The sequence below is a fragment of the Sturnus vulgaris genome, unplaced genomic scaffold (assembly GCF_052056855.1).
Source record: "Sturnus vulgaris isolate bStuVul1 unplaced genomic scaffold, bStuVul1.hap1 Scaffold_195, whole genome shotgun sequence".
Lineage (NCBI taxonomy): Eukaryota > Metazoa > Chordata > Aves > Passeriformes > Sturnidae > Sturnus > Sturnus vulgaris.
The window spans coordinates 7,039,913-7,059,311 of NW_028276170.1; the positions used below are offsets into that span (position 1 = coordinate 7,039,913).

Here is a 19,399-nt window from a genome sequence, read left to right on the forward strand (position 1 = left end):
GATGTGGTAAGCAGTTCAATTATCTGAGGGAATGTGTACAGCAAAATTAGTGTTCACAGAAAGAGAGAAAAGTCAGGACGTAGCAAAAGAGAGGAGGAAAAGAAAGCACACCCCAAGCCAGTGTTTTTCCCAATCCAGGGTTTTCTGTTTGTAGGGAATGGGTGCAGAGTAGCTTTCCCTTGAGATTCAGGACTGAGAGGCCAGAGCTAGAAAGGTTGTTCAGTGAGAAATCCCCTCTCCCAGATCTGTACAAGAGTTGTTCTTTAGCTTTTACATGGATGTTTAAAACCTGACATATCCTTTCCTCATGTGACTCATCCCACGACCAGTAAACATAGCTGGACTTAATTACTCTCTTAGTCTGTTCTATTACACAACTCTGTATCATCTTAAGTTCTTTGGTGATGGAGTCATATTTCCACCGGGCTAGTTTTCTTCCCAGGGGGCTATTTAAGGGTCTATCTGTTGACATATTTCCATTTCTTTTTCCCCTACTGAATTCCTTCCTTGCTCTTAGTCCCATTCTTCCCGCCAATCACTGGTTCTCACAACAAAAGCTGCCTTCCCGACAGACAATTACAGGTCCTTGAAAGCAAAGCTGGACTACCAGGAATGTTTTTACAGATCAAGATCTGATTTCTTAGGAGCATTAGTGTTAAATAAACGAGGATTTTCTCAAGAACTGTCTGAATGTTCCCACTCTTCTGGATTTGACTGGGCTTCCTTTCTTCCCAGAAAGTGGCACAGGGATGGGACTGGATGCAGGATGGGAATGCTGTGTATGACAGGGAGAGAATTTGGTTGTGGCTAAGCAAGGCTTGCCCTCCTCAAGGACTCTGCAGGGTCCTAGAAGCCACTCAATATCCCATGCTCTGCCATCGAGGAGGTGACAAAGAGCCTGGAGGGAGCCTGTCCAGGACTGCCAAAGGGACTGGACAGAGGGATATTCTCGGTGCTGGGAGCACCTGGATGTTGGACCAGCCAGCTCCTGCTGCCTTTTGGTGGTGCCTGAGCAGGGCTGTGACAATGCCAGGGACATCCTGCAGTGACATCTCCCCTGTCCGTCTGGGCGTGCGCTCGGTCCCAAAGCTCACCCTGATCCTGATCTCAATCTCACTCCATGTTGAGACACACTCACTCTCCTGGATTTAATCTCATCCCAGTGCCAGACTCGTGCAGCCTCAGAGCCAATCTCAAGGCCAGGCCTAAGGCAAATGGCACATTTAGCCTTAACCCCAATTCCAGCTCTAATCTAAAACCCAGTTCTAACTGCAAAGCCCAGCCACAATTCCAGACCCTACCAAATGCTCAGCCCTAAACCAAATGCCACATTTAGCCCTATGCCCAAAGCCAGCCCCAATTGCAACTCTAAGCCCAACTCCAATGGCAGTCTCAAGCCCTAAGTGCAGCTTTGAGTGCCAGCCCACACTCCAATGCCAGCTTTAGCTTGAATTCCCAAGCTCAGCGCCAATTCCTGCCCTAAGGCCAACACCGTTCTTAGTCCTAAGCCAAATGGCAGCCCCAGTCACACTCCCTAGCCCAAGCCCGGCTCTGAACTCAAGATCACTGTGATAAATATATTACACTGTCGGCTTTAGCAATTGTTAGAGTGAATACTACGTGTTTCATAAGGTTGACTTCTGTAAAAGAAGTTTTCCTAAAGTTTAGACATCTTTTAATGCGAATGGTGTTTTGTGAATGTTGGTGAAGAGTTGTTGTAATGTTAAGATTTAACCAGTGAAGGAATTCACACCTGTTGAATGTATTGAAAAGTAACAAATGATGAGGACTGGGAAAACTGCACATGCTTGAAAAAGGTAGGACAGGGGACAAACTCTGTTTAAGTGCTTGAATATGTATAGCCTTTTGTAAATATGTATTGGGCTGATGCAATACCCAGGTGGGCAGGGGGTAGTCTCTGCCCTCACCGATTCGGGTGGACTGGCACTGGCTCCATCCCCCTCTGATCTAGGGGGGCCAGTGCAGTCGCTGTTGTTACAGATGAGCAATGTGGTGGTTGGCTCTCACAATTAAAGGATGAACAGTGTGTGTATGTTAAGATAAGTTTTGTGGATGTATAATGATGTTATTGTAATATATCCTCCCATAGTCCTCTTTCCCCTCCCCCTTGCATTGTTGTCACGACATGGCTCAGGCAGTCGGGGCATTTGGGGAGGGCCGGCTTGTTCCTACACCTGACCTCCAGTGCAGATGTAAGAAAGGAGTCTCCAGCAATGGACGGCAGAGAAGGAGTTCAGCGACAAGACTTTGGGAGGGCCCAGGGCCATAAAAGGCAGAACATCCATTCTGTAGGGGAGCACGAGGGGGTTTAGTCCTGTGCTCCCAGTGCTGATTTTTCTCCTAATTCAGTCTTTTGCTGTATTTTTCTAAGATTTAAGAAATTGCTGAAAGTTTTAAAAGAGCAAGCGTCGTTTCTCACACCCTGCACTGACAGGGTAGGAGGTGCAGCTGGAAGGAGGGAGGCGTGTGGAAAGCTGGTTTGAAGGGTCTCCATTTACTTCTCATAATGCTGCTCTGAGTTTTTGGAGTTTTCTGCCAGAAATCTCTCCCGTCCAGTCATCCCCTGGGGTTTGGGGCAGTTTTCCCATTTTGGGGGAAATCAAAGCTGAGAGGAATGTTGAATTTGTCTTTACAAATGAGCTGTGGATCTGCCTGTAGATAAGGCTAGCACTGAGAGATAAAAGAAACAATGGGATGGATTCCACTGATTGATGAATGGAAAGAGAGATTTGCCTTTACAAACAAACTGTAGGGCTGCTGATAAATGAAATTGGATATCGAAAGATGAAAGAAGCAACGGGGGGAAAACTATGAGTTCTGTAAGAATTAAAAATTAAAAGGGAGGGTTATACATTAGAGGGGAATTTCAGGTATCAGGCGTTCAGGGAAGTCTGTGCCTCTCAAGTACCTCAGCCAATGGGGAAAGAGAGAGGGAAATGCGGCCGGGAAAATAGGATAAAAAGGAGGCTGCGTCCTCCAAAAATTTGAGAGATGCCAGGGGAATGTCCCATGGCCTCTCCTTTTATTCGAATAAAGCAAAAAGGACTCCTCTGTCTCCTTTTTGGACATAAACCTGTGGTGTTGGTGGATTAATTTTCCTGACAGAAAGAACTTTGGGATTCTTACCTGCACAAGCACGTGCAGTGCCTCAGTCATAAGTGCCTCAGAAATATCAGAAGTGTGTCTTCTTCAGAGTGTGGTCACAAGGGTTCAGAGTTGGAGCCAGTTCTGCGGGCAGGCTGATGAATAGTCTGGGGCTCCTCTGCAGAGCCCCATTCATTCTGGGGCTGCTTTCTGCTGGTTCTGCTGGACTGGCTCGAGTGAAACACACACCCAATTACCAGCAGTTAAATTACTCTGGCATGAAACAGTGGGGAACAGGCAGAGCAGTGAAGGGCAGCATGGACCAGTTGTTCTGGCAGGTCTGACGAGGTCTGGTTTGATACAGCACTCACAGAACTCTGCTCCACCTGGGACACTTCCACTTGCAGTAGATGACTGTTCCTCTTCACAATATCCAGCAAGGCAGGTCAAAGACACTTTTACCATTTTCATCTTCAAAAGGGAGAAGAAATCAGCAGCAAACATGAAGTAACCAGTCAGAGATCCCGGGAAGAAACAAAAGAACAAAGAGTGGTGGAAAAAAACAGGTGGAACAGTGATCCTTATCTCTGTGGGAGATATCCTCTGCTAATGGGCCATCTGTTAAAACCAGGTGGGGCAGTGTTCTTTATCTTTTCCACAACCCATCCTTCCTCCAGGAAGATATCTTCTGTTAATGGGCCATTGAGTGCCATTGCATGACTGATAAAATTCCATCATCCCATTGGGAGATGCTCCAGCCAGGGGGAGGAGCCAAGCCTTTCCTACCTAGATAAAATCTGAGCTTTGGAACACCAAGGCAGCCCTTACCCACTGGTTTCCAGAGGACAAGAGCTACCAGACCTTTCTACAGCATCACTACTACAACAAGACCACTTCATCTGGACTGCTACCACCACCCTAACTAGCGGGGTGTCAGGTTGTATTCTGATTCTGTCAGTTGTTTTCTTTTGTACTATTGCATGAATTTATCTCTTTTCCTATAAAATTGTATTTCTGACTTGGAGTCTCTCACTGGTTTTGCTTTCGAATCAGCACAGTTTTGGGGGGGATTTTGGCTGAATCTTGATATTTGGGGAGGTTTTGATCTGTGTCTTACAGTTTGGAGGATTTTGGGTGGGAATCTTGGTGTTTGGGAGGTTATTACAGACACAAAATGCTCAATGACTTCCAGAGATGAACTTGGGCAAGGAGGAACACCCAGTTTATGGAGCTCTCTTCTTGTTATTTCCCCCTAAACCAGGAATTTTCATTCCTCAGGTGTGTGGGGATGGAGGAGGCAGAAAAGCCCCGGAGATCTCTCACGAGGCGGGGCTGCAAACCCAGCCCAGGGAGCTTCGAGGAGGAAAGACCCTCCCTGAGCCGGGAAGGCTTCCGGAGATCCAGGCAGAGCTCAGAGCTGGTGGAGAAGTCTCCTGGAGGGGAGAAGCCTCACAAGTGCTTGGAATGTGGGAAGGGTTTCAACTACAGCTCCCAGCTGATCCGACACCAGAGGGTCCATACTGGGGAGAAGCCCTACGAGTGTGGGAAATGCAGGAAAAACTTCAGCACTATTTCTTATCTGATGAAGCACCAGGTGATCCACACTGGGGAACGGCCCTACACCTGCTTGGAATGTGGGAAGAGCTTTGGCTGGAGCTCTGATGTTAGAAAACACCAGCGCATCCACACTGGGGAGAGGCCCTATGAGTGTCCCCAGTGTGGGAAGAGGTTTCAGACCAGCTCCAATCTCCTTCTACATGAGCGGATTCACACAGAGGAGAGGCCCTTCCGCTGCCTCGACTGCGGGAAGGGATTCAACCGCAACTTCACCCTCATCAGGCACCGGCGCATCCACACTGGGGAGAGGCCCTACGAGTGTCCTGAGTGTGGGAAGAGCTTCTCACAGAGCTCTCACTTGACCCAACACCAACGGAGTCACCACTGAGGGAAGCCCTGTGAGTGCCCGAGTGTGGGAAGAGCTTCGTGCTCTGCTCCAGCTCCATCCCCCATGGGAGGATCGGTGTTGGATGATCCCCAGTGACCCCCGTTGGGCAGAGCCCTGGTGATCTGTGTTCCTGGTTATCCCCGTTGGGTGAGGGGGAAGGGGTTTGAGAGATTTCTGTCTCTTTTCCTTCTATTGCTATGGTTTGGTTGGTAATAAATTCCCTTGCTGTGCCCAGGCTATGTCTGTGACATCCGTTTTGCTGTTTGGTGTGTTTGCTCGTCCTGTCTTAATCTGCTCCTGGAGATACTGCTTAAACTTTCTCTTCCCTTGCAGCTCGAGGGGCAGGGTCAGAGTGGTTCTGGTGAGTGCCTGGCATCAGGCCAGTGTCACCTTGTCTTGGTTTGAAAGACAGGTATTTTCTAAGGAAAGGCAAGAACCCCTTTCCTGAGATGCAGAGTGCAACCCCTCCCTTCTAATTATTTTAGTTTCAAATCAGAGCCTGTCAGGCAGAAGATATGGGGATAGGAATAACAGTTCTTTACTGAGATCTAACAAGGCAAAATAGCAGAAACAACAGCTATAAAAACTGACAACAGAACGGAACAGTGTAACTCAGTTCCAGTCCCTTTGGCCAAAGCCCTCTCTCCCTGTGCTCAGTTAGTGGTGCTGGGGGCAGGGCAGGTCCCGGGCAGCTCAAGAGGGGCTGGAGTGATGGCGGCAGCAGCCCAGGGGTGAGAGGGATGGGGGAGTGACTCCCCCCTCACGGTGTCGGTCGTGGTGCTCAGCAGAGTGTCCGGAGGTAGCAGGGTGAGGTGGGAGAGCAGCAGAGCGATGTCCAAAGGCAGGGAGCGTGGATCTCAGTGCTGGGATGGCAGGGGAGATGCCAGATCCGAGCACGGGGCGTCCTCCTCTCACTCCACAGGCGAAGTGAGAGAGCAGAGTTCCCCCCCCCCAAGACCCCTCTCCCACCTTTTCCTTTTCTGGTGTCCCCCCATCCCCCCACCCCCCTGTAAGAGAAAACTATTGCTACTAAGGTGTAGCCACAAGTACTCAGCATAACAATGGGAAAAATTCCACAGAAAGAAAAGGGAACAATTCAACACCAAACAGGAGGAAAGAGTGGCCTGAAGATCTTATTCTGAATTTGCTTTTCTTTCTTTGTGTAGTTAATAAAGTTTTTTATACCCTTTTAAGTTTTAGGCCTGACTTGTTCTTTTGCTCCTGGTTCTGTCTCACAACAGAAAATGAGTATATTTAAATTGGCAACTCAAAACTATAACATTATTTGGTGTGTTGGCCAGGAAATTAAAAAATTAAAATTAAACCAAGACATTAGATTATCCTATCTGGATGAAGATAACCAGAACTCCAGGGAAGGAATTTATTGATGGGGAGTAGGACAGGATGGCTACAAAAAAAGTTGATTTGCAGATTGGGGTTGATGATTTTGAATAATGCATGAAGATCTGTGAATATGCAACACGTTGATGCATTTAAGGAAGTGTTTTCTGAGTGTGTGCCCTTGGCTGAATGCCCAGCACTCAGCCACATTAACCCTTTGCTTTACTGTCTTAGTCTCCTATTTGTCTTTTTTTTTAATTAAACCTTGTAAAATTTACCAGGAAAGTGAACCTCGTTTTTCACATCACTATGGGCAGGGAGCTGCTGCTCCTGAAGCTCACCTTTCCTCGTTCCTTCCAGGAGGAAAGCTGGGTGTGGGAGCGCTGCATGCGCTCCTTCAGAGGCTGCTGAGGGCAGGGCTGGGGAAGGGGAAGAAGTGGATGAAGAACTGCGTGCAGTGTCCTGGCCCTGCTCATCCTCCCCATGAATGACGAGGCCCCCAGGGTGGGCCAGGCACTGCTGCCAAGGCTGAGCACTGACACGGAGAGGGGTGGCTGAGCCCCCCTGGGGCTCCAGGCCTTGGGCAGCATTCCCCAAGCACAGCCCAGGGAAGGGTCCCTGCAGAGCCAAGTTGGCATTGCCAGCACCTGCCCTGCCCACTCCAGCAGGGCTCAGCACCGGGCCAGGACACCGAGGTGTGGACAGGTGTGTCCCCAAAGGTGTTGGAGAGCAGGCATTTGGGCCTCAATCCCTGTACCTGGGGGCCATTCCCGGATGTTTTGGCAGCTCCCTAAAGGCAGAGTCAGCCCAGGTCAACTTTCCCAGGCCCTGGAGCCATCTCCCAGTTCCTGCTGTTCCACAGGCCTCCAGGAATGCCGTCCTTGCTATCGCAGAGCTCCTCAAGTGGAAGGAGCTGAAGCACGTGGTGAAGACAGGGCAGACCTGGAGGATGGCTGACTGCTTGGTGAGGATGTGCCCCAGGGACTGTGCTGGGCCGTGGGCTCTGCAGCTGGGCCTGGGGAAGAGACCCCACAGCCTGGAGCTGCATCCTTGTTCCTGGCTCAAGAACAGAGCCCCAGGGGCTCTCCTCCAGTCCCATCTCCCCTTCCTGCACCCAGTGGGAGGGAGGAGGGCTCTTGGTAATGGGGCTGCTGCCAGGAGGGGCTGCTCCAGCCACCTGAAAGATGTGTGACAATGCCACATCTTTATGGTCCCTCCAGATGGAAAAGGACAGCAGCAGGGCTGAGCAGCACCTTCATCAGAGCCTGCAGCACCTGAGGGACCCTCAGCAATGTGTGCAAGACTGGACCATCAGGTTCATGAGCCCCAGCCCGGGGTCTCTCTTTGGGCAGCCCCTGTCCCCCCCAGCCCCTGCCCAGTGCCACATCCAGGCTGCTGGTGGTCCCTGGTTGTTTGGGATCGTGCTGGGGAACAGCAGGGGCTGACAGAGCTCTGTGCCCAGGGACCATCGTGTGACATCTCCAGGACCAGAGCGAGGAGCTGCCTGCTCTGGATTTCAGTGGGGAGTGGGGAGTGAGGGCTGGGAGAGTGGGGGGTCTCTACAAACACGGGAACTCATCTCGGCTCTGTTTTGGTCACAGAACTTCAGGCCTTGCAGAAAGATGGGTGTGAACTCACGCGTTGTCTGGCAGCTCAGAGCAGCTCGATCCTGAGGAGCCGAAGGAGCAGCGGACACCGGGACAGTCCCTGCGAGCTCTGTGGTGCTGGCACTGCTGAGCTGGGGGCCTGTTGTGCCCAGAGTGGGACATTCAGGCTCGACTGATCAGGGACACCCTCCTGCTGATTCACAAGGTGCAGAAAGGACTCCTTGACTTCCCAGGGTTCTTCTCAGAGAAGGCTCTGGGTGTGGCTGGATCCAACCCCAGCCCCAGACTGGGGCAGCACTTTAAGTCTGAAGGGTCATACAGGCGTCCTTGAGCCTGGAGATCACTTTGTCCTAAGGATTATGGCTGGCAAGCCAACGATAGTTTTGTAAATAAAGTTAGTTTTTTAAGTTTTAAAGAATTGCTTTTCAAATTTCTTTTAGGACATCCCAAAGGTACCTGTGGGCAGGTGGGCACACAGGTGTGATGGGGTGGGTGGGATCAGGCCAGGAATTAGACCCTGATTTTGTGATTTACAGCAGGACTTCTCCTCTGATCCTAATTCCCAGTGTTATGGTGCTGCCAGGTGTGCTGCTGGTGGGTCTGGGACCCTCACACTGAGATCTGATACACCTAAACTGAGGTTTGGGTCCCTCAGATTGGGGGTTCAGGTCCTGGACTCCTAAACTGGGGTCAGGGACCCTCAAACTGTAATCTGGGTTCTTTAAACTGGGTCTGGGATTCTTAAACTGAGATCTGGTACCCCCAAACTGGGATCTGCAGCCCTCCAGCGTGATCTGGGATCCTCACACTGAGGTCTCAGCTCTCCACCCTGGGAGCTGGGCCTCTCAAACTGGGGTCTGGAATCCTCAAACTGGGTCTGGACCCTTCCCCCACCTGGAGTTTGGACCCCTGAAAAAACTGGGGGGACAAGTGGGGGAGGTGAGGTAGGGCTTTATTTGGGGGTACAAAGATGAAAGGGGGATGGGGAGACCTCAGGGTGGAATTTTGGGTCCACCTTAGAGGGGGGAGGTGAGTGGGAGTAGCCCAGGATGGAGATTTGGGATCCTCAGGGTGGGCTTTGTGGGGTCTCAGGGGGGATTTGGGGTCCCAGGGTGGGTTCTGGAGGGCCTCAGGGTGGAATTTTGGGGTCCCAGAGTTGATTTAGGCAGTTCCAAGATAGATTTTGGGGTGCAAGATGGATTTCGTGGGTCCCAGCACCAGATTTCACAGACCCCTTAGTGGGGGGCCTTTGGGGTTTGAGGATTCCCAGGGTGGATTTTGGAGTTTCACAGTGAGTTTCACCCTCCCCAGGATGGATTTGGGCATCTCAGGTTGAGTTTTGGGGATCCAGAGTAGGTTTTTAGGATCCTAGGATGGATTTTTGGGGCCCTAGGCTGGGTTTTCAGGGTCAGGGGGATGGATTTTAGGGTTCCAGCACCCGCAGCGCAAAGTCCAGGGCGGGGACACTGTGGGTCAGACACCCCATGGACACCACGTCGATGTGGGGCCCCAAAAACTGGGGGAGGGTCTCCAAAACGATGCCCCCGCTGGCCTCCACCGTCACTCCGGGATGTGCAGCCTTGACCTGCGCCGCAGCCGAGTGCAGCTCCTGGGGGGACACCCTGTTAGCAGGGAGCACCCCCTCCCCAAAATTTGGGGGTACACTGGACATATGGATGTATACTGGATGCTACATAGTGCAGAATCCCCCCCCCAAAGTGGCCCAAATCTGCCCAATTTGGGCTCCCCCACAAGAAACCCCCAATTCAGGGATTATTCCACCCACTGAGCTCCAAAATTGGGGTGTCCACCCCCAACCCCTCCAAATCAAGGGTTATCCTGATTAAACCCAATAAAAACTCAATAAAAAGAGATTCCCACCCAACATCTGCCCAACTGCACCACCCACCACTGACCTCCAGAACAACCCCAAATTTGGGCTCTCCAATCCAAATGGCTGTCCCCCCACCCAGAACCCCCCAAAATTGTGGCCTCCTATCCAACGCCTCCAATCCAGGCATTTGCCCACCTACTGACCCCCAAATTACAATCCCCCCACCTAAACTCCCCAAGTCAAGGGTCCCTTCACCCAAACCCCCCCAAATTTTAATTACCCAACCCTCTGACTCTCCCCAAATTGGGATTCCCTCTCATATCTTTGGGGCTGCCCCACATTTACAGCAGATTCCCATTTTACTGGTGTAGCCTCACCCCGGGATGTCCCCCATTTTTGCCACTCCCCTCGATTTTGGGTCTCAGCTGGGGATAACAGAGCCAGGATCTATGTGGTTAATCCCCACTTTTTTGGGTTCAACCCATTTCACTGGTCTGCCTCTCTTTTTAAAGGATCTTGACCCTCATTTTTGGGTCCAGCCTCACACCTGGAGGGTCCTCCCATTCTTGGGGGCCCTTGCCAGATTTTGGAAGCTCACCTGGTGGGGGCAGAGGTCAAACCTATGGCATTACCAACTTTTTAGGGAGATCTGTGCCCATTTTTGGGGTTTCTCCCCATTTTTAGAATCTAACCCCCCATTTTTGGGGTCCAGCCCACACTTGGGGTCCCACCACTATTGGCCCCCTCCGGTTTTGGGGCTCACCTGGGGGCTCAGGTTGTCCAGCAGGACGATGTCAGCCCCAGCCCCAGCAGCCGCCAGCGCCTCGTCCGCACTCGAGCACTCGACCCCCAACCGGCGGGTGAAGCCCCCGGCCCGGCGCACCCCCAAAATCATCTGGGGAAGAGGGGGGTCAGGGAGAACCCCAGAGGGACGGGGGACAGGATGGGGCAGGGTAAAATGGGGCTCCCCCCAGTCATTCACTTAAAATTGGGCCCCCCCACTGCCCTCCCCCCACATTGATCCCCAAAACTTGGGGTTCTCTCCCACAGAGTTCCCCAATTCAAGGGTGTCTGCTGCCCCCAAAGTTGGGCTTCTCCCAACTACAAACACCAAAATTTAGAGTTACTCAATGCATGATCTTCCCCCAGTTCAGGGGTGACCCCCCAGTTTCCCTCCCAAATTGGGACCCCTGCACCCATCCCCCCCAATTCAGGGGTCCTCCCACATCAGTCCACGCCCACAATACCCCAGTCCAAGAGTCTGTCCAAAAATTGGTACCCCCTTTAAATATTGGTGCTTCCCCACCACCCTCGAAATTCGGGGTACCCCAAGCCATCACTCCCCCAAAATCGAGCCCCCTTCACCAAAACCCCCCATTACCTCCAAATGTCATATTCCCCACACCCCCAAAATTGGGGTTGTCTCACCGACCACCCAGAACCCACCAATTCAAGGGTTACCCCTCCAATCTCCCGCCCAAACTGGGGTGCTGCTCCTCCAGTCTCCGAGTTTCCCCAAAATCCAGGGATCCTTCCGCCATTACCGCCCAAATTCTGGAGTCCCCCCACACCCAGAACCCCCAGTTCAAGCCCCCCCAATTGTCCCCCCAAGTTCGGTGTCCCCACCTGCTCGAGCCCCCCCGCTGCCGCCGCCAGCGCTCGGTGATTGTCCTTGAGGAGGAGGAGTCCCCCCAAACCTGCCCGGTGGGGGTCAGCGCCCCCCACCCCCAGCGCGTATTTCTCCGCCAAGCGGAACCCGGGCGTGGTTTTTCGGGTGCCCCCCACGACCCCCGCCCAGCCCTGGGCCCGGGCCACCCCCACAGCCCTCGCGGCCATCGAGGCCACCCCGCTGCAGCGCCCCAAAATATTGAGGGCGACCCTCTCCGCTGCCAGCACCCCCGCGGCCGGACCCTCCACCTCAGCCACCAACACCCGCCCGGGGGGCAGCGCCGCCCCCTCGGGCACCCTCCAGGTGACCCGGCACCCCGACACCCCGAAAACGGCCTCGGCCAAGGGGGCCCCGGCCAGGACACCCCCCGAGTGCCCCCCGGCCTTGCTGAGCAGCTGCGCTCGGGTCGCGCTGTCCCCCACGGTCGCCACCGCCGCGTCCGGCCAGGGCGCGTCCTCGTCCAGCCGGGAGCGCGCCAGGGAGCGCAGGCGGTGCGGGGGGGGCGGGGGGGCCCAGCCCCGGGCGGGGGGCGGCGAGCGGGCCGGGGGCGAGCGGGACATGGTCCGGGGGAGCCTGGGCAGAGAGACAGAGGCGCTGCTTGGGGGCTGCGGGAGTGGGATTTGGGGTCGTGGGGAGGGATTTGGGATCGTGGGGAGGGGCTGTTGGCGTCCTAGGAAGGTCCGTGAGAGGGTATTGGGATCCAGGAAGGGTTTTCAGGGAGATATTTGGGTCTGGAGGGGTTTTGAGGTGTTGAGGGGGAAATTTGGGTTGGTCTTTGGGAACCCCAGAGTGACACCCAATCCCTCAGAAGAGTATGGGGCAGGGTAAAATGGGGGCTCCCCCTGTCTTTGAATTAAAATTGGGGTCCCTGCCACTGATCCCCACAAATCGGGGGCTTCTCCCCAGAGCCCCCCAATTCAAGGGTGTCTTCTGGCCCCAAAGTTGGGGTTCGCCCAACGACAAACACCAAAATTTAGAGTTACCCAACACATGATCCCCCACAGTTCAGGCTATTGAAGTATTGAGGGGGAAATTTGGGTTGGTCTTTGTAGGACTTGGGGAATTTTGAGGGGTTGCTGCGGGGGTTGAGGGTCCCAGGAGGGTCCTTGAAGAGATATTGGGGTCCTGGGAAGGGTTTGTCGGGAGGTTATTGCGTCCTGGGAAGGGGATTTTGGGCGGCTCCTGGGGGGAGGTTGAGGGTCCTAGGAGAGTCTTGGAGGGGATATTGGGGTCCTAAGGGGATTTTGGAGAAGATTTTTGGGTGCAGGGGGGATTTTGGGAGTTATTGGGGTCCTGGGATGGATCTGGGAGTCCAGGAAGGAGATCAAATGTGGGTCCCGCCCCTCCATGGGCACCCAAAATGTGGGTCCCCCTCCCCCCTCCTGCCCCTTCCCCCCAGCTCAGGGGGGTCCAAAGTCCGGTCCGGAGTGGCCACATCACCCACCCCTCCCCCCTCCCCTTCCCGAGACTCCCAGGTGGGGGAGGGGCGCCCCACTGACCTGTCCAGGGTTGGAGGCGACTGAAGCCCGAACTGGGGCTCCGGGGTTCTTACCTGGGGGGGCGTGGCCCGCCTCGCCCCAATGCCCCACCCTGGGCTGTGATTGGCTGCCCTGGGGGTCCCCACCCCCCAAAAAACCCGCAGGCGGTTTGGGATGGGGGAGGGGAAATTCCCTTTATTGACAGTAAATGAGCGTGGCGAGGGCATTGGGGACACTTGGGTGGCGCCCCACGGACGGGGGGGACACTTGGGGTGACACCAGATGACGTCAGGTGATTCCCCCAACCTGCCCCCCCTAATTCAGACCCTGCCACATCCCATCAGTGTCACGTGGAGGGGGCTACAGCGGCATCGGGGGTGATGGACACATGGAGGTGACAGGAGGTGACAGTGACAGGGGTGTTCCCGCAGTAGCTGTGATAGGAACACTGGGATGTGAAAGGGTGAAAGGATGTGAAAGGCGTGGGGGGGAAAGGGGGTGGTGACAGTGCCCGCGGTGTGATGGTGACAATGTCAGGGGTGTGGGGTGGCAGTTCCAGGGGTATGTTGACAGTGCCAAGGGTGTGGTGACAGTGCCGGAGTGTGGTGACAGTACCAGGGGTGTGATGACAGTTCCAGGGGTGTTCCTCTGGGCGGGGCTGTGGCCGAGGGGTTGGACAAGGTTGGGCTGAGGGCAGAAGATGGAGATGGGGGAAGAGGGAACAGAGGGACATTGCGAGGGGGAGACAGGGAAGAGATCGGGGTGGGCGAGCCATGGTGGAGGGGACAGCAGAGGGGACATGGAGATGACAGTGGGGGCAGGGACAAGAGAGGACCCAGGCATGGAGTTGGGGACATGGAGAGGACTTGGACATGGTGGTGGGGTCATGGGGATGGGGATGGTAGCCAGGAGGAGATGGTCAAGGAGACCTGGAGATCGTGGAGGTGACCTGGACGTGGTGGTGGCACATGTGGAGGAGAGAGGAAGATGGAACTGGGGACAGAGATGAGCAATGAAATGTGGAGAGGTGGTGGGGACATGGGGAGGACATGAGGGGGATATGGAGATGTTCAAGGTGAACAGGATGTGGTGGTGGGACATGAGGAGGGGACAGGGAGATGGTAGTGGGGGCATGGAGATGGTCAAGAGCACCTGGAGATGGTCGAAGGGACACAGGAAGTGAGAGGGTGGGGACAGGGAAGAGCTGGAGGTGACCTTGGACCGTGAAGGTGACCATGGAGGTGACCCATGAGCAGAGGGCAGGGTTCAGGTGGGACATTGGCCCATGGGAACAGGGGGATTGGGAATGCTGGGACAGGGGGCTGTGGGGACATGGTGTGAGCAGTGTCAGGGTGATGGTGTCAAGGGTGTGGGTGAGGAAGATGAAGGTGATGATGAAGATGGTGCTGTTGGTGTTGTGGTGATGATGATGGAGGTTGATGGTATTGGGAGATGATGATGGCGGTGTGCGTGATGAAGATGAAGATGATGATGTTGCAGAGGATAAGGCTGATGATGTGGGTGGTTGTGGTGATGAAGATGATGGTGATGATGAAGGCCACCCCTGCTCCTTATTGAGGGCATTTCACATCTCGATGGGGACCAGCACTGGCAGCGCCATCGGCTCTGGAGCCTCAAAGATGTCACAGTCCAGAGCCTCAAAGACCTCGCTGTGCTCTGGGACCTGCATGAAGTGGGGCTGGAGGGGGTCACCAGGGGGTCACTGGGCTGGAACACTTAGGGGACACCTTGGGGACACCCAGGCAGGACTCCTGGGGGCTGGGGAGGCTCCACTGGTGTTGGGACTAAGGAGCAGCAGTTGCCATCCCAAACACTGTCCCCACAGGGGGATTCTGCCAAGAGACAAGCACAGAATGGAGCACCCTAAGGTAAGATCCAGGTGGGACAATTGTCCTCAGGCCATCTTGGACCTTGGGGGAGGTAAACAAAGCTGGGGGATCAGAATGGACCCTGGTGGTGGACAAGGAAATCCAACCCAGCACCCGTGCTGGAATCAGCTGTGACTGGGATAAATGGAATTCCAGAGGGGCAGATGGTGACCACTGACCCATGGCCACCACCAAGCCCAGAAACCTCCAGCTGAACAGAAGAGTCAGCCTGAGCCTGGAATCATCAGCACCCAAGGCCAGGGAATCGTTAAACCAATGGCATTAGAGAGGGGTGTAGCCCATGAGCACTAATTCCTGAGTTTGCTAAAATGGATAAACAGGGAGAAGTTCAGAATGACCTCAGGACCCTCCACCACCCAAAAGCTCCAGGGGAAGAAGGACCAACAGGACACTGCTGGATCCATGGGTGGTGCTGACCTTGTGACTGATCTCTCTCCCTCCCTTCTCCCTCTCTTCCTGCCCTTCCTCCTTTCTCTCCCTGGCATTTCATTGTTCAGTAAATTCCAGACTATTGACTCTGGTCCCATTTGCCCCTGAATTTGGGCAGAGGCACCTCAAGGATGGGATATGAACAGCTCAAGATTCTTCAGGTGGCCTTAACCCCCTCATTTCCAAGAGCCATGAAGCCACGAGTGCTGATCCTTGGCCAGGGAAGCTCTGTCACTCCCAGAGGGAGCAGAGGAGCCAGGGCTCCAGGCTCCTGGCCATGATCCTCTCCTGCCCCGAGCCCAACCTATGCTCCCTGGGGATGGGGCTCCCAGAGCCCTGGGCAGAACCTGTTTCCCTCTGTGCCCCAAACCCTGGGGGCTCCAGAGGCTGCTCTGGGTGCCCCTCGTCCCTCCCAGCTCCAGGGGGACATTCCAGGGTGTCCCAGCCTGCCCTGCCCAGGGCACACAGTGGTGGGGGAGGGGAGGGAGAGAGACCCCTGGGAGCCCCTGGAGTCACTCTGGTCATGGGTGGGGGAGGGACTGGAGACTCGCAGGGTTGAACAAGGGCCACAGAGCACACAGGGACACGGAACACGGACATGGGAACACACATGGAGATAACACACAGAGACACGGAACACGGACATGGGAACACACATGGAGATAACACACAGGGACATGGGAACACACAGAGATGTGGGAACACACACATGGACAGGGGAACACACACAGGGACATGAGAACAGGCACACGTGCATACACAGAGTTGTTTTGCTGAAGGGGTTTATTGATTATTCCAGGGACATTCCCAGGGTTCCCAGGGGATCAGGGGGATTATCCAGAGATGATCATCTCCTCATGCTGCTGGAGGGGGACAGGCCCTGGGTGTCATCACCAGTTCCAGACCTGAAAGGCAAAGCCCAAGTCGTGACACCCGTGTCCACTGGGACACGAGAGGGACCTTGTTCCCACCCCTCTCTTTGCAGGGACCTGCAGCAGGAGAAGGGATTTGGAGCCCCAGATACACCTGGGACTGGACTTGGCTCCTGACATCCATGGGGCTCCCAGAGCCCCTCACCCTGGAATATCCCAAAACCTCCCAGAGCCCTTGCTGCTCCCACAGGGACACTGGGTGTCCCCAGAGCCCCCCAGTGCAAGGAAAGCCTTGGGGACAGCTCTGTCCACCGAACCCCAGCACATGGATCAGGGACAGCCCCCTCCATGTCCCTCTGACTTTCCCAAGCTCTGCCCACCCCACAGGGCTCAGGGATCTTTTGTGGGGCTGGAGAACCCCCAAGATTTCTCACCAGGGCATCCAGAGGGGCAGCCGGGCATCACTCCCGCAGAAGCTCCACCTGCTCAGCCACGAGGGGCTGGGGAGAAAGGGGGGGTTAGAGCCACACTGGGGGATACTGGGGCTGGTTGGGAGATACTGGGGCAGGCTGGGGTGTACTGGGGCACAGTGGGGTGTGCTGGGGTGCACTGGGGGGTGATAACCAGGAGAGGGGAAGCTCTGGGTCCAGCAGAACTGCGGGTACCCACCTCAGACCTCTTCACTCGTTGGACGCCGTTCTTCTTCTGCAGAGAGATGGGGAGATGTCACTGGTCACTGGGGTGTCCCCAGTCCCAGCAAGGCACGGGGGGACCCAACTGGCCCCCAGTTCCCACACTGGTGCCCCAATTCCAGGACTTACCACAATGCATCCACCTGCAGCTCCTCCTATGACTACCTGCAGATGGAGAGCAAAGGTTTAGTCTGGAATGGTCCTTGTGGGAATTCAAGAGTCACAGGTGTCCCCACGCCCCGTGGCTGTCCCCAGTCTGAGGGGGAAAATCCCTTCTGCTCCCCCAGTCCCACTCCAGGCAGTTTCACCCGATCCCTGTTCCTGCAGGGACCACGGTGGGGATGGAGACGAGGAGAGCGAGGGGAACTTGGGGCCTCCAAGGAGGAGGGGATGGAGTGGGATGTGAGGGCCCCAAAGACACTGAACTGGGGGAAGTTTGGGGCCCCTCGGGATGGGGCTGGGGGTGCTGAAGGGATGGGAATGGGGGAATGCAGGTGGGGAGGCAGGAATTCCAGTGGGGGACATGGGGGCTGAAGTGGGAGGTGGGTGGGGACAGGGGAAAGCAGGGGCAGAGGACCAAAATTGTTGGGTTTGGGAAGGGCTTTGGGAGTCCAGGAGGGGGATTTGGGGATACTGTCATGGAGAATGAGAAAGGGAAGGGAGTGGAGGGAAAGAGGAGAGGAAGTGGACTGGGCATGGGGATCTTTGGGGTGCCTGGGGTGCACTGAGATGGGTGGGAATACAATGGGGACCCTGGGGAAGGGGCAGCCTTGGGAAGCTCTGGGATGTACAGGCACGCACTGGGGTGCACTGGGATGGCCTGGAGGGTCATGGCCATGAGAGGGGAGGCTCTGGTTCAGCAGAAGAATTCAGGATACTCACATCGCCAACAGCAATGCCACCAACTCGCTGTGGAGAGAGCATGAGATGTCACTGGGGTGTCTCCAGTACTAGTAAAGACTGGGGGAGACCAAACTTCCCCCCAGTTCCCACACTGGTGAACCCAGCTCCAGGACTTACCCCAGCACATAGAGCTCCACCACTGCCATCAAAGGTGGCCTGGGCAAGGAGAGCAAAAGGTTGGTCAGGATTGGCCCTTGAGGGGCTGGGGGGACACAGGAGTCCCCAGCCCCCCACCTCCCACCCATGGCCGTCCTCTGCTCTGAGCAGGGGGTGCCAGGGGATTTGGGAACATCACTGCAGGGTGGAAGGAAATGAACTGAGGGCAAAGACTGGAGAGAAGACCCTGGGAATCATCTGGGGGCTTGAGGGGACCAGGGGCAGAGGGGGAGGCATTTCCCAATTTGTGCCAGCTCAGCCTGGCTTGGGACTGGAACAGTTCATCCCAGTTTGGCCGAGTTCAGCCTAGTCTGTACTTAAATGAGTTTGGACCTCTTGGTCCCACTTCAGCCTAGTTTGGGACTGGCCTTTGTTCTTGTGTGGGCAACAGAGGAGATGCTGGGGAGATGCCCGAGGGGATCAAGAGGATGGGATGGGATGGGATGGGATGGGATGGGATGGGATGGGATGGGATGGGATGGGATGGGATGGGATGGGATGGGATGGGATGGGGAGGCCCAAAAGGACGGGATTTGGGGATAGCAGCACAGGAAAGCTCTGGGGCCCTCGCAGGGAGGAGCCGGGTCCGAGCATCCGTGGTTCAGCCGGGCTCTGGCAGCGGGAGTTGAATTGCGGCAAGGGGAAGGACAGAGGCAATGGTGGCGAGGAGAAAGCGGCACGGCCCGGGGCCGGGGAGCCCGGCGGAGCCCCTGCATTGGGAAGAGCCCTCAGACCTGAGCCCAGCCCGTGCCTTTGGAGCCTCACCTCGCTCTGTGCCGGCAGGCACAGCAGGATGGAGAAGAGCAGGGCCACGCTGAGCACAGCCACCTTCATCTTCCTCTCGCACTGGGCAGCGCTGGCTGAGGCTGCAGCAGGGCAGGAGCACCTTTATCCCTGCCGGGACTTCCTCCCTGCGCCCTCCCTGACAGACCCCAGGCCAAAGCCCGGCTTGGCACAGCCCCCAGCCCTGGCCACAAGCCCAGCCCTGGCACAGAGTCCATCCCGGCTGTGGCACGGATCCAGCCCCGCTCCCCGCATCCCTGCAGCTTCCTGCACGGGGCAGCTGCCCCTGGAGGGGACCGGGCACCCGGGGGGCCGAGGGGGGCAGGCAGGGATCCAAAGGCAGCTGGGGACCCTGTGGGGACACCCCCACTCCAACACAATCCATCCTCCAACAGCCCCCAGCCCCACACCCCCCATCTCCCGGGACCCCTCCCCTCCCAGAGCATTCCTTGCAGGACACCCCGGAGCTGAGCCCAGCCCCAAACCTGGAGTGTCAGAGCAGGATTGTGCTCAAGGGAGTGGTGCTGGTGCCACACCCTGTGGGTCACCCCATGGTTCTGTCTGTGGATCAGGGGGTTGGACACAAGGAAGTGAGATGGGGAACCTCCCTGGAGACTGGAAATTCGAGTAGAGAACTTGGAATGGGAAAAAAAGCCAAAAAGCATTTCTCCAGGA

The 19,399-nt window shown here is 55.6% G+C and overlaps 1 protein-coding gene across 1 annotated transcript in view; it reads left to right on the forward strand.

Moving 5' to 3' along the window:
* The window catches only part of LOC148218043 (uncharacterized), a 96,966-nt gene that overhangs the window by 51,134 nt on the left and 26,433 nt on the right, over positions 1-19,399 (forward strand). Inside the window, 3 exon segments of the mRNA XM_088158038.1 lie at positions 1,744-1,755; positions 4,545-5,039; positions 17,073-17,081. Of these exon segments, the coding sequence (XP_088014164.1) occupies positions 1,744-1,755; positions 4,545-5,039; positions 17,073-17,081 (516 nt within the window).